This window comes from Zootoca vivipara, chromosome 1, assembly GCF_963506605.1.
Source record: "Zootoca vivipara chromosome 1, rZooViv1.1, whole genome shotgun sequence".
NCBI classification, from domain to species: domain Eukaryota; kingdom Metazoa; phylum Chordata; class Lepidosauria; order Squamata; family Lacertidae; genus Zootoca; species Zootoca vivipara.
In genome coordinates this window covers 67624322-67649008 of record NC_083276.1, presented here as the reverse complement: position 1 = coordinate 67649008, position 24687 = coordinate 67624322, and the positions used below count along the sequence as shown (strand labels likewise).

The 24687-nt window shown below is 41.1% G+C and overlaps 1 protein-coding gene across 3 annotated transcripts in view; it reads right to left on the bottom strand.

Annotated features, from left to right (window-relative positions):
* IRAG1 (inositol 1,4,5-triphosphate receptor associated 1) overlaps positions 1-24592 on the bottom strand; it is a 79532-nt gene extending 54940 nt beyond the window's left edge. Inside the window, exon 1 of one of the 3 annotated variants that reach the window (XM_060275673.1) lies at positions 24102-24592. In XM_060275673.1, coding sequence (XP_060131656.1) covers positions 24102-24146 — 45 coding nt within the window. In that variant the 5' untranslated portion in view covers positions 24147-24592. Of the gene's footprint in view, positions 1-9986; positions 14548-24101 lie in introns of those variants that run through there. The other 2 variants (XM_060275670.1, XM_060275671.1) reach the window with 2 other exon arrangements.
* Positions 24593-24687: the final 95 nt, after the last annotated feature.

Below are 24687 nucleotides of genomic sequence, written 5' to 3'. Positions count from 1 at the left end.
TTGGTAGCTATGCTGGTCCATCTGAACAAGAATTGAAATAAGTGGGACAGTAAGTGTAGGTGGGTACTGTCTCACATGCTCTACACACACACACAAAAATATCAATACACTGAACTTAATTACCACTTTGTGGGTAGAAAAAGACAACAGATGTCTGAGACAAGGCCAGAAGAATAACCTTGTGGTGTTTCAACCAGGTAGACACTTTTAAAAAATTAAATGGCACAGATTAGCATCTGCCTAGATTTAAGAGATTTCATGAATGCCATTTTACAATAAAGCAAACAATACCAAATTAAGCAATGACAATGGCTGATGAACTTGAAAACTAAATTATAATGCATGGCATTTTGCATATTTGGTCTCCTTGTTCCTCATTCTTGGCTGCATTTTATGTCTTCCACTAACCATGGAGCATACAGAGTCATTATTTTTCACAAGCAAAAGGAACACTTTGCCAAATGCATTTACATAAAAGCACAGCACGCAAAAACTTGAAAGATAATTCAAGACAGACAGCCATACGGGAGTATGTAATTTGGCCAGCTGCCCATGGGTTTGGACACCAGAGAATACCACTGGGATTACAATGAAAATGTTAAAAAGTTATCCCACATTGCTTATTTATTTTTAGTGGCATCAGCTCTAGTTTAACCAAGAGTTCTTTGACCAAAAGCCTGTTTACATAAAGTTCAGGCTGCTTGCATGACAAATTGCTTGGTTCGCCTTGTACCACTAGCCTTGGTAGAAAGACTCCAAGGAAACATTAAGTGTTCTGGTTGCGGAACTTCCTGGTGCCCACATACTTGCTTGCTCTACATCTAATGAATGAAGCAACCCCCCAACTCAAGTCTTTATTTATACTTTTGGATAAATATGACACTTCTGTTTAATGAACATGAAAGAGTAAATTGTCACGCAGCAAAGTTACATACTTGGAAATGTGTTTTAGTTAATGTCTATGTAATGTCTCAGCTTCCACTGATTAGCTAATTCCAGTGTCAAAGAAAGACACTTGCTCCCCCGCTTAGGCTAGCAAGAAGGGAACCCTAGGAAAGGAGAGATCTGCCAAATGCCAGTCTTGAGGTGTTTAGCCAGCCCTGAACGTGTCTCTATCCTGCATGTTGGAATTCCCTAAACGCCGAACCCCTTTTCCAAAGAAAGTCAAGATCCTTTTCAAAAATTGCAACCAGATGGAGTTTGTGATGGAGGCATGAAATGTCTGATCAGTGGTTTCAGTTGGTGTTTTTCAACTTAATAAATGAGAGTGATTTAACTTTTTTTTAAACAAACAAACCACACATCTTTTTTCTGGGAATAGGTGTTTTTTATGAAAGGGGGTGTAGGGAAGGCAGATTCAGAGATAAAGAGACGCCCGTGTGCTGACTCGAGTGTTCATCGGGATGCGCAGAGATGGGAGTAAGTGTGCGAGCGGCACTGACTTCTGATTAAACATGATGCCTAAGATTTTGCTGTGTGCACTTTGGAGCTGCGTGCTCATATATGTCAGGGTGAGGGGAGAGGTAAGCAATGCTAGATTTCTCTTGTGAACTGCCCTGAGATCTTTTGATGAACGGTGGGATATAAATCTAAAAGAAAAAGGACCAGAAGTTAAAAGGAAGGGCCTGGATCTACCTGTTGAACTTGTAGCAATCTTAGTCAGCTACAGTAGAACATTTCTTGTTGCAACTGAATTTTGACAAAACACACTAATGGCAGTTTCTGACCAGCCACACACATCTATCTAGCAGCTGAATACAGCTCATACAGTGAATGTTTGGTCAGTTTCTATTTCTGATTAACAACATATTGTTCAACCGGGGGGGGGGGATGATTAATACAGAAATGACAAACCTGACCACCTTATTCCAAACAGTAGTGGTTATCAGCTCCCTGTTTACAGGTACATTTTCACATGCCTACCTGCTTATCCAGCTTTGCATTCCAAAAGGCTCATTTCATTTGAAGGAACACCTTATAGATTCATAGCTCTATGCAGTCTAATTAAGGTTCTTTTCTAGGGTGTTTAATGCCCTTATTCCTCTCCAAAGGACACAAAAACCTTCATAGCTCACTAAAGCTTTAATAGCATTTCAACCATGTCATTTATGATACTGTAGTTCTAAAAGCTCTATTATCTGAGCCATGGGAGAGCACTTTACCAGTCTAGAAAATCTACAACTCAAATGTTTTATATTTTGTAAACCACTTTGAGGTTTTTTTCAATCAAGTGGTGTATAAATTTTATGGAATGAATGAATGAATTTTACTTGACACAGACTGGAAGAGAAGAATAAGAAGGGAAGGCATCAGTCCAAAAACAAAGGAGGTGAGTGGGTGCTTAGGCTGCCAAATCCCATTTAATTGGCCCAGTGCATTTCAAAGAAAGACTTTTAACAGGAGTAAGGGCTGTAGCTCTATGGTACAGAATCGGCTCTGCATGCATGTTCCATCACTGGCAGGTCCAGGTATGGTTAGAAATGTCCCCAGTCTGAAACCCTGGAGAGCTGCTGCCAGTCAGTGTAGACAATACTGGGTGAGATGGACCAATGGATCGAATCAGTAAAAGGCAGCTTCTTATATGCTGTTCTACATTTATCACCTAACAGCTTAAGGTTGCAGTCTTATATGATCTATTGAGCTCAGTGAGACTGTGGTTGTGTATACACGATACATTTAAAGCACACCTATCCTAAGAATCCTGGGAACTGTAGTACCGGTATACCACACACACACACACACAATTCCCAGCACCCTTAAGAAAGGACAGTTCCCAGGATTTTTAGGGCTGATTCTTTTAATGTATGATGTCGACGCAGTCTTACTTCTCCATATAGAATTGTGCTCATTTGGGTCCACAATATGCAATACTTAGAAAAGCAATAGAAAAAAGGTCATTTCCAACCCCATGGATTTCACATTTCTGGGTTCAGAGTTTGAAGAGTCCAATATACAGCCCACTCTTAAGCATGGCTGCTCAGAAGTAAGTTCCACTGATTTCAATGACCTTTGCTTTGAACTCCATACTGCAGCACCTAAAACGCAGCCACACCCACCCACCCTATAAAGCATATGGCAGGTGGTGGAGGTGAAAATCCTGCCCTAGTGTGATTGATTTCTTTACAGGAAACTTCCTGTCCAAGAAAAGGGTGGCAATAAGCTATTATCAATTCTCACATCGGTTAAAGAATATAATTGCCATAGTAACAAGGAGTAGGCACTTAAACAGGGCAATAGACTTTTTATAGCATCTTCTTGGCTGTCAAACTGGCATGTGCTTTTATATTCACAGCAAATATAAGGTGGCAGTGGTGGGAGGATGGTACAGAACGTGGTACAGAATTCATCCTGAGTAATGCAGAACAGCAGCAGAAGGGGGGAAGCCTTCAAAACAGAAACACAAACACAAAAACAGGACATTTAGATTAAGACCTTTTTTTAAAGGAAAGCTTTTTCCTTTTAACCAATTCTCATCAAACCTAGTTTGAGGGGGGGGGGAGAGAAGCGTCCCTTCCTAATTCTTGAGAGGTAGTGGTTAAATTAACAAATCATTAGCTGAATGTCCCCCTATTCAGATCTCAGTTCAAAGGAGGATCTTACAGAATAGTCATAAGCAAGTCACTGCCTCTCAGCCTTCCACCTGTAATAAAAGGTTAAATCAGGGGTAGACAACCTAAGGCCCGTGGGCCGGATGCGGCCCAATCGCCTTCTCAATCGAGCCCACGGACGGTCCTGGAATCAGCGGGTTTTTCCATGAGTAGAATGTGTCCTTTTATTTAAAATGCATTTCTGGGTATTTGTGGGGCCTGCCTGGTGTTTTTACATGAGTAGAATATGTGCTTTTATTTAAAATGCATTTCTGGGTTATTTGTGGGGCATAGGAATTCGTTCATTATTATTTTTTTCAAAATATAGTCTGGCCTACCACATGGTCTGAGGGATGGTGGACCAGCCCACAGCTGAAAAAGGTTGCTGACCCCTGGGTTAAATCCTCTGGACTGTTTTACAGGACTCTTCTAAGATTACCAAGATGGGAATTGAATCTGTTTATTGTTACTACTACAGCAACAACAAAAAGAAAAACCACTAAATATATTGATATGCAGGAAATAATAAAAAACTGGCAGCACATATAGTAATTGCAACTCAATGGAAAACAGCCCAAAATCTTACACTGGAAACTTGGCACCACTCACTCTGGAATGGAGAAAATCCACATAATTTGAGACTTCAACAAAGACTAGAACAAGGGTCTGCAAACTAAGGCCCGCAGGCCGGATCAGGCCCAATTGCCCTCTGGATCCGGCCTGAGGATGGTCCTGGAACCGCCGCTTGGATCGGTGTGATTGTTTGGGCTGTGCCATTTTTTGCATATTTTTTTCCGGGTGCCATTCCCCACACACACACACACACTGCGGAGGCACCTCCTCCCTCCCTCCCTCCCTCCCTCCCACCTCCTGGCTTCTCCCCGCCCTGTGGAGGAATGGAGCTGGGCTTTGATTGGTGCCAGCCAATCCGAAGCCTCGCTGCCCGCATGCTAAAGCACGGCCCAGACTCGCCACCTGCCTGCCGGCCTCTCCGTCCATGGCCACATTGTGGGCATCATGATGGGCATGTCGCAGGGCTTTGGCTGGAACTTGGTGCGCCTGCTGGCCCCGCGCCTGGCGCCTGGGAAAGCTAGCCCAGAAAGGAGAGGCGCCACCACCAGCGCTGGCTCCCAACTGCAGACAGAGTGGCGGAGGAGGTAGGAAAGCAGGGGGAGGGGAGGGGCTGGGGGAGAGAGACTCCCGTCTCCGCTGCGTGTGTGTGTGCACACGCAGTCCGTCCCACAACAAGGTCTGAGGGGCAGTAAATCAGCCCCCTCCTAAAAAGTTTGCTGACCCCTGGACTAAAACCTCCAAACACTTTTTATATGATTTGGCATTCCTTTGTCACATATACATCCTTTTCAAGACAACCTTTGTCACAAGCCTGGAAAACCTGACACTATACTTGATGATTTGATAAAGCTGATAATCTTTACTTGGACTTTATTATTTTAACTTACTGGTATGTGCAATTACTTGTTTTACATGCCTATTTTATAGTTTTATTTTTCATCTTTTAATTTTTGCCTCTTATAATTATTCTTTCTGTTTCATGTACATTCTAAAATGAAATAATAATAAAAACTGTACTAAAACATTTTTTAAAAATGGCAGAGAAAATGTTGCATATCACTATGCAAGGATAGTGTCTTGTTCAGAGTTAAAATTGGACACCCTCTTCTGTGGTTAGAAACAAGCACCAGTCCTTAATCGTTTTAGAAGACAATCTCATTAAATTTCACCAAACTCCCTTGTAAGCATGCATGCTTAGAATCAGGATTTCATTGTGGTAATATGTGTACACTTGTCTAAGGAAAACAAGCTTAGCTATTCCATACAATAGAATCAATTCCAAAACACAAAAATAATCAAAAGTTCTTAGGTATTTTTTAGCTTTTCTGTTTGGATTATGTATCAGCCTTGTTCAGCATAGTGGGGTGTGTTTTTTAATTAGTTCTTTCTATCATCATGTAACATCCAACAAATGGAAAATAAGAGAACCTAGAAAGATAGGAATGAATTCATACAACAGCACAGGATGTAACAAAAGAAGGTATTGGCACATGTGATGATCTTGAAAACATACATACATTTTTGGGAAGAGGTGATGAAGGAAATTTCTGAAATATAGGTGCACTGATGCCTCTAGACCCCAAACTATGTATTTTATCAATTTTTGATTGGTTTATATATTAGATACATATTCAACCCTTGTGCTTCTATTAGTAGCAGCTTGTTTGACCATATCACAAGGCTAGAAAGAAACCTAAGGTTTTTCTTTAAAAATTTGGTTCAATAAAATAATGTTTACCCTCTTTTTAGATAAATTGACTCATAAAGTAAGGGGATCTGGGGTGCGGCTTAGCTTATGAATTTTACATCCATTTTGTAGTCATTTTTTACTTACGGTATATGACAGGACAATCACAGGGATGGTAAGTCCCAGTGAAATAATACTTTTTTCAGTATTCACAACAGTTGTTATTTGTAATTTTTGTTTTGAATTATTTCTGTATAAGGTTGGTTTTTGTTTTATCATCTAATTCGATGTGTAGGCTCTTGAGAATGTACAGTATTTTATGTTATTTTATGAGATAACGACTATGGACTCCTGATATATTTTTTTATTTATACAGTCCCCCCTTTTCTTTATATTTTTTTATTTCATATTTCACATGGGAAATAACACTGGATTGTTATTTTAACTTCATAATAAAGTCTAGATTTTAAAAAGAAAGAGCACAAGATGTCACACACACACACATTTTACAGAGGAAAATTGGTACAATTGTTTTACATAGAATGAAAAACTTTCTAGCATACAAGCCTTATTTCTATAAAATCTGATGCCACACACCTACTAATTTTGAAATATGATCTTTACTATGATATATGTTTCTTTCTTTCTATTAACCACTAACCCACATAATGCTTAGTCAAAACATGGCTTAGGAAAAATGCGTAAATATGCAGGTTCCCAGAATAAAAATTACAGCTGCCTGGAACTTAAAAATGGAAAGCGTAATGGTCAACAAAAAAGGTTTAAAGACTGTCTTAAGGCAAATTTTAAAAAATGTAGTATAAGCACCAAAAATTGGGAAACACTGGCCTGCGAGTGCTCTAGTTAGAGAACAGCCTTTACCGAAGGTGTCATGGGCTTTGAAGACACTCAAACTCAGGACTCAAGGGAGAAACATGCTAAGAGAAAGGCACACTTGGCAAATCCACACCATGATCAATTCCTGCCCGGAAACCAATGTCCCCACTGTGGAAGGACGTGTGGATCCAGAATTGGCCTCCACTGTCACTTGCAGACTCATTGTTAAAACCGTGTTTATGGAAGACAATCTTACTCAGCTACGAGTGATCGCCAAACTTAGAAAAGAAGAAGAAGAAGAAGAAGAAGAAGAAGAAGAAGAAGAAGAAGAAGAAGAAGAAGAAGAAGAAGAAGAAGACTTCTGCACTACCAGGGCTAAGTCAAAGTTTGTCTTAATATTATGCCTAAATCCAGGCTTCTGATTTATTTCCCTCAGACAAAACATGAGCAGAAAACCAAGAGGAAACTTTGGTTAGAGTACCCAGTTTGCCTGCAATGACACATACCATAAGCCCAGTTGGGATGTGGCCCTAAACCAAACCATTGGGCTAACCCTCAGTAACACAGCAGCAGCAGGACCAGGGGAGGAATACAACCAGGGCCAGTCCATTCATGAGGCAAAGTGAGGTGACTGCCTTAGGCAACAAGGGCAGCAGATCCCAATGTCAATATTTCTTCCCTGCTTGTTCCTGATGCAGATCTTCCTTGACCCCTTCTTCCCTGGTGGCACCATTTTGAGGTCTGCCTTGCAGGCCCAAGAAGCCCACTCCCTCCTCCTGAGTTCAGAAGAACTAGCAAATAAACAAGACCACACAGCTGAATAGGATCTAATCAGGCCACAACTTTATTGACCACAGATAAAGTGGTTTGGAATAGGCATTTATTTCCGGCCCGTCTGCAGGGTCAACTCGGCAGCAGGAATTCCCATGACTTACATCAAATAGGGGGATCCCTGCAGGGATCGCTGCCTCTGGGAAAACAGAGGCCCAAGCCCCTGTCTGAGCAAATGGACAGAAGCAACTCCATCATGGATCCCTTGAGAGGATCTGACAAAGAAGAGCTGGGTGTCGGGAGCTGGTGCAGGCTGTTTTAAATCCTCCAGGAGCCAACCTGAGGGAAGCCTGATCAGTGGGGTTATCCTGAAATGAACCATACTCTTCTTTAAGGGTGAGAGATTAAACCAGTTTGGCAAGAAGAGCTGCCAGTGATGGTTTGAGCAGCTTAAATTTGGTGAAGGACAACTCACTTCTACATGAAGACAATTTCTATATAAAAAGCGCTTTATTGTCTTCTTCATTTTGCTGTTTCTGAACAAGATAGCCATTAGAATTCAGCATTTGAAGAGAGCAGCTTTTAGAGCTTCCATCACATCTTACCATGAATTCATGCAAAACTACATACTGTAACTACTATAAACTACTCCCAATGCCAGGCCCCCAACCTGCCTTTGTGAAAACATTATCAAGCAAGAACTGTAAATTATTTCCCCCCGCAACTCCTATCTGCAGATTATAAAGAGCTAGTTATGCTTACTAAGAGAAAAATACTTTGTACATGTTCAGGCATGCTCCTACAGACTATATTAATTACTATATGTCTCACAGCTGAGCACTGGCAGTAACATGGAAACAATTTCCAAGATTAGTTCCTAACTTCAACTTTTTTAAAGGAAACAAAATATGACTTCTTTTACAGTGTTCTCTTTATGACCAGATCTCTAAAAGCTAAAAGTCGAATCCAGTATCAATACCCTATGATAGTGATGGCAAACTTTTTAGAGACTGAGTGCCCGAACTGCAACCCAAAACCCACTTATTTATCGCAAAGTGCCAGCACGGCAAATTAACCTGAGGTTTTAGTTTAGAAGGGGAGATTGGCGCATCCGTGTGGAGAGAGAGTGGAGCAATACAGTGGTAGGTACCTCGGTTTTCGAACTGCTTAGTTCTCAAACTACTTGGAACCCAAACACTTCAAACCCGGAAATGAGGCTCCCCAAGGGAAAACGCACGCCCTGGATGTTGTGGCTCCGTTTTGCACACACACACCCCAATGCCCCATCCGAGGCGGTTCTACTTGGACACAAGTTGAGCTGAGGATTCAACGCACTGCCCTCGCCTTCTGCCGGCTCTGTGCTGGAGCAACAGTGTGTGTGCTCACAGAGAGGGCTCTGAGTGCCCCCTCTGGCATGCGTGCCATAGGTTCGCCACCACTGCCCTATTCATTTAGTTCAGGATAGCATACAGTTATGCAGTTCTGAATTTTGTTAATTTCATAGACTTGGTCCTGCATAGTCCCTGGTTCGAGTCTTACCTGATTCATCCATGAACTCACTAGGTAATTTTAGGCAAACCACCCTCATCCTTCAGTATGGAATATATACTGTGATTACTCTACTAAAGTACCTGACATGGTTGTTATAAGGATTTCTGAGTTAATGTGTTTGAATCTGAGCACTCAAAATGGTGATATGTAAATTTCATTTACATACCGGTATTTCATTTCATTTACATTCTCCCCATGAGAAGAGAAGACTCCCTGGAAAAGACCCTTATGCTGGGAAAGATTGAGGGCACAAGGAGAAGGGGACGACAGAGGACAAGATGGTTGGACAGTGTTCTCGAAGCTACCAACATGAGTTTGACCAAACTGCGGGAGGCAGTGCAAGACGGGAGTGCCTGGCGTGCTCTGGTCCATGGGGCCACGAAGAGTCGGACACAACTAAACAACAACAAAAATTTTGTTGTTTACACGGTGCCTTACACAGTTACATTGGCAACACACATGTGAGCTTATTATCTGACATGGGGAAATGACACAGGTAGGAATGCAATAATGTGGGCAAGTGCCATTGTACAACAAAATTATTCCCAATACAGAGCATTTGGCTTATGCTGCGAGGCTTCGTTTGATGCCTGAGCCAAGTGATGGAGGATCTCTGTTGTATAATGCCTCATCGAAGCCTGTTCCACAATAATGTGCTTTTGCTGTACTGTCTTCCAATCATATGGTATTTCCATTAACTAAATACACATTCATTCTTAAGGGAAGAGAAGTTTTGCCCTTCAAAACAGAATGGCCCAGCTTGCACATCCCGGTAAACTGCAGTTACAGGTTACTATAAAGAACTCAGTTTCTAAGGAACTCCACCATAACACTTAACTGATTATACTATTTCACAGCACTAAAATTAGTACAACTTCTGTTTTTTACTGTATTAATGATGCCACCAAGCTGGGTCTGTATTCACACACAGCAGCCATTTGAAAAATAAGACAATTCACATAGCTGATCACTATACTTACTGTAACTGTTAAATGCATCACCTATTCACTTTGAAAGATTTAAGACTTGTTTAAAACCAGGTAAACATTTCTCCAGCTGTTGAGAAATGAAAGCAGGATGGTACCCAGCTGGCCTTTAGAGGGCAAGCTGCAAACAGTGCAGAACTGAGCTAGCCAAGTGTCCTCCTTCCAGTAATTCTTTAGGCACCTAATCACACTCTGGTCTGCTCTCTCACATGCAAACTAGCAAGAGACTTTGAAATGTTAACAATAAAGTAGGCAGCTTCCTGCTCTCATGTTTAGATTAGACAAGCTCTCTATCAGACAGAAAAAAGGATTTCAGGAATTGTTAGGCCCTTTGTTTCTGGGATCCCAAAGTAAAGGTATTGGAAATGTATTATGGAGGCCTTCACTTGACCTTCAAACGATCTTCCAACTTTATAACTAGAACAAGTTCTTGAATGCATAAGTACTGGGCTAGCTAAGAATATAGCATATATGCTATAAAGCAATTATAAATTAAATAAGAAAATGAGAATTACCAGACTGATACTGTGAAATGAAATAAATGCAAGTTCTAGAACACTGAAAAACACAGAAATAATGTAGATAGTGATGGAAGCTAAATATTTCCATAAGAATGGATCAGCCATAGGAGTGACAGAAATAGTGACACTAACTATGAATATAGCATTGTATTCCTTGCGCTTTGCATTAAACATCATGGCTGCAATCCAAAAAATGGTGTCTGCAGTATCTGATGGGGTAGAACACAACCCTTAGCAAATGTCAAAAAAGTACAGTAACTATTTCAATATGCAAGAGTTCTTGGCTTATTTAAATATGTATTGTCCAAACACTGACTATTCTTGCCACATTCCCCATAAGTACTCAGTACCACAAGAAAAGTTTTACCATGTGGAACTGGAATACTGGTCAGCTTACAATTTCTTTCATGAATGTGTAAACGTGAATATAAACAATATGATCTTGAAACTTTCAGTTTATGGTAGCTGAAATTATGCTTTTCACACAAGTCAAAACACCCAGGAAGCATACTTTAAAAGAATTCATGACAAGTAAATTAGAATTGCAAAACATGTGGCTAAAAATGATAACTGCACCAATTCTTTCCTCTAATATATTTGTTAATCTTTTACCTGAAATTAAAAAAACTTCATATCTTAGATCCCCTTGGCTTAGTTATACTGTAGCTTCTTTTAAAAGCAGATATGGACTACTACACCAAAGAAACAGCTACAGAAAACTTTTCTTAAAAGACAGGTTCCAGAGGCTACAAGGCAATCCATCAAGCAAGCGGTTCTGGTGTATATTCTGTTCAGGAACCATGTGGCAGAAAAGCTCATACAATAGCATGCTACTGTTACAGTGAGCTCATTTTACACTTACTTGTTTATAAACAATCAGAGTAGTAGCTAATCATTTCAACTTGTTAGCAAAAAGTACAGGGCAGCTGCTAATGATTCTAAGCCAAGGACATGTTCTCTTCATAAAATTACTTAAATATCAGACTTCAGCACCAACTAAGCGCTTACATTTCTTTAGGGTGGTTGTGTACTTCCAAAGGGAAGAGGATTCAGTCAAGTGCGCAGCCTTACTACTCCTGTTTAGGAAACTGAAATCCAGCACATCAATAACATATCACCCACGTAAAGCATAAGAATGAGGTACTGTACCTTTAAGGAGGGGAAAGCATTCCGTTCTGGATCTTAGCTGAAGAAAGCTGTTTATTCTTGGTTTATTGAGATTACTTACCTAAAACTGAGCTATTCCTCTTGTTTTCCCCCTCCGGGGAAGCTTCCCCCTCTCTCTCTTTCTCTCTCTCTCTCCCTTCTGCTCACTCTGGGAGCTTTTACCATTTAAGGTCAATGTGTTACATCTGGCTCCCTTAACTAAGCTAAAGCACTTTCTAACTCAAGAAAGCAAGCTGAGTAACTAACGTTAAAAATGAGTTTTGTTTTTAACTGACTCTTCAGAAAGTCTCTTCTGTGTCTCAAGGAATTAGAGTGAAAGGCTTCCCCCTTTTCAGCACAAATACCAAGAACAAATTATCAGCAGAACACCTATTTGCATTCGCACAGGCTTCAGAACATGAGAACGTTACTCATTTCTGAATAACTAAATTTAAATTGGGCAAGGAGGAAGCAGATGAAATGGTAAGACTGAAGTGATGTATTTGTTAACCCTTAACACAGGTGCACACAAGAGCAAATGCAATCGTTCTGGGATTTCCAAATACACACAGCCCTTTGGGGCAAAGGCACTAGCCCAAGCCACTAGGTACAAGCAAACATTTAGAGAACTTTGGGCTGGCTCCACATAAGGATAGTGTTCTCCTAGTAGGGGGAATAAATGTAAACCACTCTGAGGTCCTTGAAGGTAAAGTGTGTGTGTGTGTGTGTGTGTGTGTGTGTGTGTGTGTAATGTAAACTCAAGGGGCTGCTATTTACAACTTGCATGAGAAGATAAGAGGCTATTTTCACAGTGTGCTGGTATCTGTACACAAAACTTTGCCTAGGACCCAGTTCTACAGTTCACTTAGCATAAACTAGACTGTCAAACTTGTGGTTTGTGAATCATTCCTACCCTGTCATTTCTATGACTCCAGACTAGGGCCATTGGAGGTCTGAGGCTGAAATCTTATGTCTGCCCTGGATTATCTGCCTCTTTCTCTGCTCTTTATAAATGTGCTCATAGGGCTGCAAAGCATAATACTGGTGAGACCCCACCATCTTCATCTGCTCAGAGATCTAAGCATATACACATGAATATTATCATATATACAAATATGTGTCATAGGCCTGTGCCCCTGAATCTTTTAAGTAACTAGCAATGCACTTGCAATAGATGGTAGAGCAGGGGTAGCCAGCCATGTTGCTTCACTGGGCACATTTTGAATTTTGAGAAGGTGTCATGGGTACCACTCACAAAATGGTTCCCATGTGGTGTGTGGCATAACACAAAATTAGAGAAAGTGCACTCATTTCTGACAACCTCACACCTTCCATTGGAAGTCAGTTATGCCCTGCTTGTTTCAATTAAGGAGATCTCACAAAAATCGATCTCCTCCCCATACAATTATGCTGTTGTTTTAGGGAACATTCCCTGATGCCAGGGAAGATATATAAGGTAGTCACACTGCACTCTTCCTTGCACCTGAGCAGCACTTGCAAGCAGTCACTGTACACATACAGACCACAGAACAACGTGCATATACTGTATCTCCCCCCGCCCATCTATACAACCACACATAGATCTCTCCCTCTCTTTTTGTCGAACTGCATCTCTCTCCCACTCCTCCAGACCCACATACATGCAGTGAAGTCCATGTGGGCAACAGCACAACTTTTTGATTTTCAAAAACCAACACACAGACTTTTCAGTCTTGTCATTTTATCACAACGTTGTTGTTTTAACTTTTTCTTCTACTTTTTAACATATTGAAGAGCCCGGGAGACACTTAAGCTTCTGATAGAATGGTACTGAAAACTAGACTCATGAAGACATAAACAACTGAACATACAGAGACGGACACAAACCACAAAGGAAAGAAGAGTTCAGATATGGAACAAAGCCAGGGACAGCCAGTCAGTGACCTAAACTGTGTAAGAGACCAAAAAACAAAACAAAACAAAGCTCTCTTAAAAGCCAAAGCATAAAAAAGTTATGGCATTGTGAAGTTGTAGGTAGAAAGAGCATGAGATTCTTCAAAGACTATCTCATAAAAAAATAATAAAAATCTAAACCACTGATGGAGTTCTGTTCCAAGGTTGTTAATCTTCTTTCTAAAACTTTTTTTCTATTCATAGTTTTATCTTAAAACAAAGTTTTTTAATTTTTACAACAACATTTAGTACTTAATTTCTACAAGCAAGAGATGCCAAGGTTCAGGGTTTTCTAGAATTAGACTTTCTGACCTTTCCAGCTCCCAAATTACTGATGTAGGCTGTTTGAAGTTACTCATCGCTGATGAAAAGCACTCTGTATATGATCAAGGAATACTTTTCAAAATTTAAAATTGATGCATGTTTAATGTTAGAGATATATTAAGCCAATATGGTTTCTCTTCCCTTATTTAACAAACCACCAGGAGGTCAGATGTAAAGTGAAATGCCAGATCTTTTAACCTTGATAAAGGAGCTAGAAAGGTAGAATATGTTTTCTAAAACACCATGAGATAGATGGGGAAGAATCTACTGATCAATCTCCGGGTGACTTCCAATAGATTGGCAAGATTCTGGCAACCAAATTTCTAGATCTATTTCAATCGGGGTTGAGGCCGTGTTTTGGCACAGAACCTGCCTTGGTCAGCCTGATTGAAGATTTGTGTCAAGAAAGAGAAATGTGTCAAGAAAGAGAAATGGGAGAATCCACCTTGATCTCTCAGCAGCTTTCAATACCATCAACCAGAGCATTCTGGAGTGGCTATCTGAGCTGGGGGTGGGTGGCACTGCTTTGCAGTGGTTCCGATCCTACTTGGATGACCTTCTCCAGAGGGTGGTATAGTATTTGACCCCATGGAGCCTTCAGTATGCAGTGGCACAGAGTTCAATTTTATTCACTACGCTGTTTATTATCTACATGAAATAACTGAAGGGCAGGAGTAATCCAAAGAATTGTAGTACAGTGTCAGCAATATGCTGATGATATATGTACAGATATATCTCTCTACATCTGCAAGTATGGCGGTGGTTAGACTGATGTCTTGGCCTTGACTGGAAAAGAGTCAAGAAACTGAAGCTTAATCCAGATAAGACTGTTGCACTATTAGTGGGTGGTTCACCTGACCAAATGGGTGGAACATGGCCTGCTTTGGGTGAGGTTACACTCCTTCTGAAGGAGTAGGTTCAAAGCTTGGGGGTAGTTCTAGATCTAGATTCACTACTATCACTTAAGGTCCAGGTGGCTTTGGTAGTGTGAAGTGCCATCAATCAGTTTTAGCTGGTGACCCAGCTAGGCTCTTATCTGGACAGGAATAGCTCAACTTCTGTTAGCTATGATCTGGTAACGTCTAGGTTAGATTACCAAAATGACTGTGTTATATGTGGGGGTGTTTTTGAAGATGGTTTGGAAACTGAAATTGGTGCAGAATTCAGCAGCCAGCCGGGGGCAAGGTGGCCTGAACATAAGACCAATCCTGGCACAGTGCACCTGGCTACTAATTAGTTTCCAGGTCCAATTCAAAGTGCTGGTTTTGGCCTATAAAGTGTTATGCAGCTCAGTACTCCAATAGCTCAAGGATCTCCTCTGCCCTACATGAACCAATCTGGACCCTGCATTCATCATCTAAGGCCTCTCTCTGTGTACTCCCTTCCAAGGGAGATATGGAGGGGGGTGTAACATGAGAACAGGCCTTCTCAATGGTGGCTCCCCACTTGTGGAATGCCCTCCCCAGGGAGGTACCTGTGGCACTATCACTATCTGTTTTTACATACCAGATAAAAACATTTTTATTTACTCAGGTCTTTGGAGCATTGCTCTGTGTATTTTTTTAGTGATGTGGGATTGAGTCGCATTTGTTCTTTTTATACAACAACATGTCCGGGCTCTCTATTAACTCCACAGCAGCAGCATATTGTGGACTTGTTTACAGTGGCAGAGCTTCATGCTCCGGCACCAGGGTGGGGGTGGAGAGCAGGCGGTGGAGCGTAGGAGCGTGATGCGCATCCTGGGAGCGTGGTGCATTCCTGGCGGGGGGGGCAGCCTTGATGGCACCCCACCAGGATTGTGCTGCCGGGGGCAGTGCACTCCCCCCACACTTCTCTTCCTCTGCCAGTGCTTGCTTAGGCAACACAGAGCAGTTCCCACCAAATTCTACCACTCTTCAGCCATCAGATCCCAGGTATAAAATTGTACTCTAAATCTAGCAAAATTATAATGATGTAAGAGCATTCAGAGATTTATGCAGCCTTCTAATCCCAAAAGAGGAAAATGATTCCAGTCCTCTGTTTTGTACATGTGACAATCCAGTAATGCTATTCATTGTCATTCTTGTGCATATTTTGTGTTTGTTTGTTTTAATTCTAAGATGGTCTGAGAATTCTATTGAAGGGCAGGGTATAAATCCCTAAAAGAAGGCAAACAAACAAACAAGGCCTCATTCACAGTCCAGTTACATGGTAATCCTATTCATGTTTCCTTGGGATTTTAAATGATTAGGAGAATGGATAGCATTCTTCTTGTTACATTTATTTACAGCAGATTTAAATAAGATGTCAGTTAACTCTGAAGACTATTATTCCCAATAAGGAAATAAACAAAGCTATAGGGGGAAATCAAGTACTTTTCTGTAGTTCAATTCACTATGGCATGAAATAGAAAGCTTTTCTATCACTTTGATCTCCAGTCCAGTCCTGGGAATCTGATAAATCTGTGTTTGAAAATAACATTTCATTTGCATTTTGATAGTCACACACAGATCCATTTGTACTACCAAAAACAACACTTGCTTGTTAACATCATCTCAATTATATGGGTGACCGCAGTGTTTTGTTTTGTTTAAAGGTGAATTTGTTACAGTAAGTGTCACCCTTTTAACATTTGGAGGGGGAAAGGTGCTGGTACTGTGTACCCTTGAGTACCCCCAGAAAGAAGGAAAAGCACTGGGTGTCTGTATTTGCAAAAATATCTGAGGGTGGAAGGGTTAATTTTTTTTAAGCCATCTATTTTAATTCTATGGCTCATGAAAGCAGTCTCTTAGTTCACAGTCAGTACTTTTCCAAAACACTTTTACATAAGTATCATTTCCATTACACACACACACACACACACACCACATTTTAAAAACTGTACTGGATAAATGTAGAAAATAAAGGAACTTAGGGAAATGAAGAGCCACCTTCCAAGAATCTGATGATAACCATTGTGAAAGGCAGGCAGAATGTAAACAAGCTTTGCTGACATCAGTGCTCTGTCATCCCCAGCCAGAGCAGGCAGAAGACATTTTGCTGCCTAAGCCAGAATAGCAAAGCACCTCCCCCCGCCTCCTACCAAATCAAGGTGGACAGTACCCAATAATATTTTGGCATCTGAGGCAATCACCTCTTCTCCCGTCTGGCAGGGAAAACACATAAACAAATAACCATAACTTTGCTGCCCTTCACACCCAAAATCAGTTGCTTGAGGTAGGCAGTCCAGACTGGAAGGCCCTCTGCATCATAGCACCCATACTCCTAGGATGACCCCCTAGGACTAGCTTGGACTGGGATCTTGGAAGGCTGGAATTGGGAGAACAAGGCACCAGAAGAATCAAAAGCCTCGCTCCCTTTGCTCGCTCTGCCCAATGCAATGGCTGCCCATGTACAGGACTTACTCAATGGCAATGACTGAACATCCTTGAAGCCTAGGACAAAGATAGAAAAGGGGCAGTAAAAACAAGCCTGAAATGGGGACATGTAATCCTTATGCAGTTATGTAGATATTTGGGAGGCACATTCATGAGATAGATAGCACATTTCTCTCTCTCTCTCTCTCTCTCTCTCTCTCTGTGTGTGTGTGTGTGTCTGTGTGTGTGTATGTGTGCCACCACAGTCTCTGTCCTACTATTTTCTCAACAATATAGTCTTTCAGACTTCTGTTGAAGCTTAAATCCAATTGTACATAGGAAAGTGTGGATCAATCCTAAAGACTAGGCTAAGAATGCATTATAATTCAGGCATATCTATTCAGCAATTCTTGCAATATTTACTAATGATAAACTAAACAAAATGCATATTCATTCATATGTAGGTCTAATAGACTCCAACCCCCTCAAAGAAAGTGGTAAAATTGACAAAGCTAGAAAATAATATTAGGACTTGTTCCTAGCAGCATGGAAGGCGAACATTTATCAAGTTTGCACAACTGGAAGTCAATTTAAAATGAATAGCTGACATTCCGCTGGGCAATACAGTACAGGGTTGTAGTTTTTTTACATGAAGCAATTATCACAGATGAGCAAAGATTTTTTTTAAACTTCAGTAATCTGATGCAGAAATGTTTTTATTGGAAAACCAGAATGAAACACTTTTAGTGTTTTTAATTTGATAATTAAGAAGGCCAAATACACTTAAATGTCTTAACTGAGCCAATACTGAATATTCCAGCTGCCAGAAAAGCAGCAATCAATTCTGCCAATCAAGAAATTTCATCACACAAGTATATCTATTATTTAGATCAATAACTTGCCCAAATCCTTTAGTTTTCCGAAAACAATTGTATATCTTTAAATAGTTACTTTGTTAATAGTCCATGAGTCTGTAATAAAATATGTATCTCATATTACATACAGGGACATAATAAATATGTCACAGACATTTAAAAGACTTTTTAGTTAGTTATTAGTACTGCCACAGAGTGTATATAACATTTTTAAGTGTTAACGGTGCCCATTTACTGTTCACCAAGAAACAGTCACACCGTAATGCACAGTCACATCCTGTTTCCTCTCCACGATCCTACAGGAATGCAAATACAGTAACATCCTAGCATAATCAACAAGTAAGTTTGTATATGGGCGGAAAGTCTGTTAGCTATTGTGGCAAACCACTAGCTTAATCTACTACGAGCCAACACATGTCACTTGAGTCAAAAGGGTGCTTTATTTCCATTTATCTATTGCTAAATGTGCTCTCTCAAAATTTTAAGGCCAGTGAATATTGCTCCCAGTGAACCTGTGGAAGCTTGTCCATTAGGGCAGATGTGGCACTGCCCCATCAACCTCTGTCTGCCCTACCTGCCTACCTTTTGTTTTATATCCATCCATGGGGCAGCACTGCCTGTCAGCTTCCTCCCCCTTAATGTCAGTGTTCCCATTGTAGAACTCAGTAGGGAGGAGGATGGGGACAAAACTAGAATTAGTTGACTCCATCTATCATTGGTTCTGTCTCCACCTACTGCTGACCTCCCTGTCTTCTGCCCTACCAGCCCAATGGCTGACTTCCTTCCTAACAGTAGTGCACAGCAGCAATCATACTTCCCCAATTTTGTCCCATTCATTCTTCAGTTCTGTACCTTCCCATCTCTCTTCTGTACCTTTTCAGGCCACACTTGCTTTGTCCCTTGACCTGGGGCAGATCAACACTCGTGGTTAATAATGCGTTATTAAATTATAACACCAGAGGGCGCTGCAGAGCTATGAGCCATCCACAATAGGGAAATTACATGTTAAAGGTAAGGTGATGTTATAGAACAATATAACTAATAACGTTTAAAAGATTCATGTAGATCCAGCCCTGGTTTCTTAGCACTCTGTTGCTTCTCCCCCAACCATAAAGTCCCTTCTGACCTTAATTGCTGCACAGATTCTACGGAGTTCTCGCCAATTAGCCCCATCTTGCCTGAATTCCCTGCCTCTTCTACCCTTTCCTCCAACCCTCCTCCTCTTCCACCCCTCTCTCAATCTTAGTGCCTGGTTTACTCTCTTTCTTCAACCTCCTTACCTCTTGCCTCCTTGGTGCTCTCCTACAATGTCACCCTGTTCTTGTGTGCAACATTCCCTTTCTTCACAGAAACTAGACCACAAACTATTTTTGTTCCCTGGGCAACTGAATGCTCCATGTCATTGCACTAGCTCAGCCAATCAATGTCAGAAGCTTGACACAAACACAATACAAAAATAGACAAATCTCTACTAAGACTAGTCTGTTTCCTCCAAAAAGGCTCTGGTGCTTATCATAATGATGTTACTACCATATTACCACTGAGCCACCTTACGAACACAGAACTGAAATGTTTATGACTAGCACCTCTGGAATAACGCCTGTCATGGTCCTGGCCTTGAGTGATACCGGTAGCTGAGGTTTGGAAAGAGAAGAGACTGAGCCAGTCACGCCCATGGCCATCACATCTTGAGCTGAAGAACATGACCAGGAGGTCTTGATACAAAACCTGAAATGTAACAGCTTTGAACCTGTGGAGCCTGAGCTGGGATCCTTAGGCCTGCCAAGCTCAATTCATCCAAGAGGCCAAGCGCCTCCTGCTCTACAATAGCACACAGAATGCAGCAGATGAGAAGGAATTGAGACACACAGAAAGCCTGGTGGGGCTGGGCCAGGGTTTGGGGGAGTATCCCTCTTATCAGTCAGAGCTCTCCAAGGTTCTGTAGCTATGGCCTGTCTTGCCAACTGCTCCATTGTGTCCATGTGCTTCTACTCTTGGTCATGTCAGGTGAAGATCTCTCTTCCAAAGTCCACAAAGCCATCTAAACCACACATCTGTTATCAGATGCATGTCAAACCTTCCTCACGGCTTAGAAGGATGATACAAACAATCAGGGCTTTTTTTCAACCGGAACTCGCCAGAACTCAGTTCTGGCAATTCTCAGGAGGGCGTCATTGCCATTATAAGAGAACAGGGGAAGTGTTCATGGTGAGTTCTGGCACCTCTTTTTCTAGAAAAACAGCACTTCAAACAACCATGCTACCAGAGACCAAGTGTGTTTGCCCTTAGGCAGTCTATTCATCTGAATTTGCTTAGACATAGACTGGGGAAGTGTTTGACATGGGGGGGGGACTTTTTATCATTCTTGATCAACAGAATCAAACCCCACCAATACAGAAAAACTAAAGACAAAAGGGGCTGTCCAGTTTCATAAAACTATGCACCAAACTCTCCATGATACCTTCAAAACAAATGACAGAATGTGCCAAGAGCAAATTGAAGTATGTCCACATGCAAGTTTGCTTAGTTATAACACTAGAAGCAGTATTTATTTTCTATCATCACTCTTCCACCCCAAGAGCCTTCATAAGGGACCAGCACCCTTTCACTTGCAAGACCATTGTCCACCTAAAAGGTGGAATATACATATTGTAAATAAATAGATTTAGAGAAATATCTAGAATCAGTTTTTAAAAAATCAAACATCCCAAGCCCTTTGTTGTGAAATGTATACTACCTAGGAAAGGAAGATATGGGCTTCTGCAGACAATACTACCTCCACAACATTCCACTGAAGTTTCTGCCCTGCTGTGCACAACTGAAGCTTCAACCGATAATGAAATGTGGTATGAAAACCAATGTTCTACCACACAGTCAAGAGCAGGCATCCCCAAACTGCGGCCCTCCAGATGTTTTGGCCTACAACTCCCATGATCCCTAGCTAACAGGACCAGTGGTCAGGGATGATGGGAATTGTAGTCCAAAACATCTGGAGGGCCGAAGTTTGGGGATGCCTGGTCAAGTGTCTGGCCATGTACATTTTGGCCATGGGTACCCCAAGACTGGATAAAGTATTTGTCACATACTGCTTTTGCCATGCATAAGGTTTCAAAGATGTTCTTGGGCAATAACTTCATTCCATACAGGTCTTAGCCTACTTCTTATAGATACATTTGAGTTATTTTATTCCAAAGAAATTTTCTCACCAAGAAATCAAGTAATGCTCTTACAAGGTATTATATTTGAAAGTTTTTGTGGCCTTAAATGAAACCTCTTTTCCATAGGTGGTGTAGAAGATACTCATTCTCTCCAATTGATGCCTACACACACTAACAATAAAGCAAACTCTGTAACGTCATCCTATTTTAAAAGCACAAGGCATAAACAAATCTTGTTCTCAATCTGCCCTGAGAAATTCTAATTTTACACACAGCTTTTTGCTAGTGACAGATGTTATTCTTAGTCAAAAGTCAAGAGAGGCCTGGGGAACACTATTCTCCGTTCATTAGCAAGAGAATTTACTCCCCAAGGAAGAGAGACATGCCATCGCAAACCAAAACTGTTAAACTACAAAAAGTTACTCCACACAGCTCAAGAATCCAGTAAAATAAGGGAAATGACAACTAACTTTAAAAAACTGTATTAAATGCAATTGTGAGGAGTCCTGAATGCTTTTACATAAGTAAAAGCTATTTAATAAGGATCATTTGGAAATTGGTTCAACTAGTTGTTAATTCTGCAGTCAGGTTTTATAAGAGCAGAGTAACTTAATTAGAATTACAGTACTGTATTCATTTTAAAGTAGACAACAAGTATGGGAGTATAACAAACTAGGTTGATGAAACTGCATCACACTATAATCCTACATTAAATGGGCAGCATTTAGTGGATGGAATTCAACACTGCACTGTGACAAACACTCTGTCTGCACAGGCATATCAGCTTGCCAGATGGAATGATCCCACATCCTCTCCCCCTGCAAACTGTTCTGGAGGTTCTCCTGAACTGCCGGAGCCAGTTTTGGGAGGAGCAGGGGAGGATATGGGGGGTGGGAATGCCCTGTTGTACAAGTGGAAGTCTTTATGCAGGGCTTCCACGGACAGGGTTCTGCCCAGTGTCCTGAATATACGATAACAAAATAATGTGGCATGCAGAAAGTTAGTCTAGATGAAGGAGAGGGCGGGGAAGATCCTAAAAACATAACTGAACTTATATCAGAATTGCATCCATTTCCATCTCTCTCTCTCCAGCTAATGCAACTCAGGGTACTCTATGTTATGCTAAATGTGTAGCTAGCTATATTTGGGAATTTTCTTAGTTAAACTGCAAGTGCCGGGGAAGGGGGCTCACTTTCATGGGGTCCACAGCACGAGGAGAATTGAAATTTAATCCTTCCTTCCCCAGCTGCAGTCCCGATCCCACCTCAAGCATGAACATCAGACGTATTAAGAAAGGTTCCAGTTCATTTGACTAATTTTTGTAGCTTGGGATGGGGGATTCTTGTCCATATTGTGACTGCGATAGAAGGATTAAACCTCCCCATCCCACATCTGTGGTCCCCATGGAAAAATCACCCCACCATGCCTGTATTTAAATAAAGAAAAATATCAGGTGTAGTCGCTAGCTACACATTTAGCATAATGTTAAATTTGAACCCGGAAACATGTAAGTCCTTGGATCTGTGTGTGGCTGGCCTAATAAGTCCTCAAACTGCAGGTTGCAGCATTTATTTAGACAATGAAATACTCTCAAGCCCTGAGTTGACTCCACCCACCCAGGCTAGCCATGATCTCTTTCTGGATAGGAAAGAGCATAAATTGCCTCCCTGTTCCAGTTGGGCCTTGGCCAAACAACACGGTCTTCCTGAGCTTTAGTGCATTTTGTATCCCTTGGTGGTTCTCTAGTTCTAATTCATGGTTTTATCCCTCAATCCCTATTTCCTGGCATAACTCCTTACTCCTAGGAACTATCTTGAACTGTTGCCTCTAGTTCAGCTCCAACCCTCATACTAACATACTACTTTCCATAGTTATTTCTGCTTTCTTATTCTCCTCTGCAAAATTCTTTCCCTTGAGATTTGGAAAGTTTGTATTTTACATCTCACTTTTTCCCAGTATAGATCCCAAGGTAACATACAAAGCACATACCCCAGGTGGTTTCCCATCTGGTCCCTGACTAGGCCCACATGTCCTTAAGCTTCAGCAAGGTGTCCACCTCATGTGCTTATAGAGCATTGCAATCATGGGCATAGCCAAAGGGGGGCAGGGAGGGGCAGCTGCCCACCTAAACCAATAAAAATACATAGCTAACTGAGGTTCTGCCCTCCCCAACAAAAGGCCCGTGTCCCCCAACAAAAATCCTGCCTACGCCCATGATTGCAATGGTACCCAAGCACCAAGAGTTCTAACTATTATATTTTCTTTTCCAAAGACACATATCCCCATTTTGTCAACGCCTATACACTTGTAATTTCTGCAAACCACCAATTGCCAACAAAAACCTATCTGGCAAGGCAATAAAGCTTGGAGAATCTGTTACGGTAATTTATTCCAGTTTATTACATCTGTACCCAGCTTTACCCACAGAGCACAATAGGGTTGCCAGACAGCCTCTACTTACTAGAGATAGACCTAGTTAGGCTAACTAAGGCTGCTGATCATGATGTAGTACAATATCCCACTATGAAAGTCATGAATATAGTTGTTATTGCTTTTGTTCAGCATTGGAGAAATTAGTTTTAGTCTAGGAATGCATGGATACCTGTTCACTATCAATATCAAGAAATGCTCCAAGATACATTAAAAATCACTACACCAGGTAATGAATGAGGTGTGATGCTGTAACCTGTTTGCCTGGAAATGCAGGTTGTTCCATTAGAGGAAACAACTCCAACATGAATATTTGCCTACATGAATATAGCTTAATTTCAAATACCGGTATAAAATACCAAAGGTTCTTACAATCTCATTTCCTTACCTTGCTGGGTTTTCTGTTTTTCATTACCAATGCAGGTTTTTCCATTTCAGAGTATTTTTCTTCTGCTTATACAAAGAGAACAGAGCAGTACTATTAGATACTTATTAAGATGATACCGTTGAACCACACAATAAATGCTAGGGGGAAGAATGAAACTTTGCAGAAACAGTGCCATCCTTGCCTATGAAGTGTTCAAGTGTGTAGATGTGGCATATGTTTTTCTCTATCTCAGGCAACAATAGCCTGGCAACCATAACCCATCAGAACAACTCCAGGCAATTCAGTCTGATTACACCTAGCAACAGTTTAGCTTATCTTCCTACTCAACAACTGAAATTTAAATAATCAGGAATGATGCTCATGGAGATGCTGCATACAAATAAATTTGCTAACAAAACCTGCAACTTTGAATCCTCTGTATCTGATAGACTTTTAAAAGCAGGGGGAGGATGAGAAGTTGGCAGTTGCCTGCAAGACCAGTGGCAAATAGTTGAGTTGCTGGGATGGATAAATTTAAACATAATAATAACAGTTAAGGTAATGAGACGGTGAGATCGTATGGTCGGCAGGAGAAAAAACATGAAAC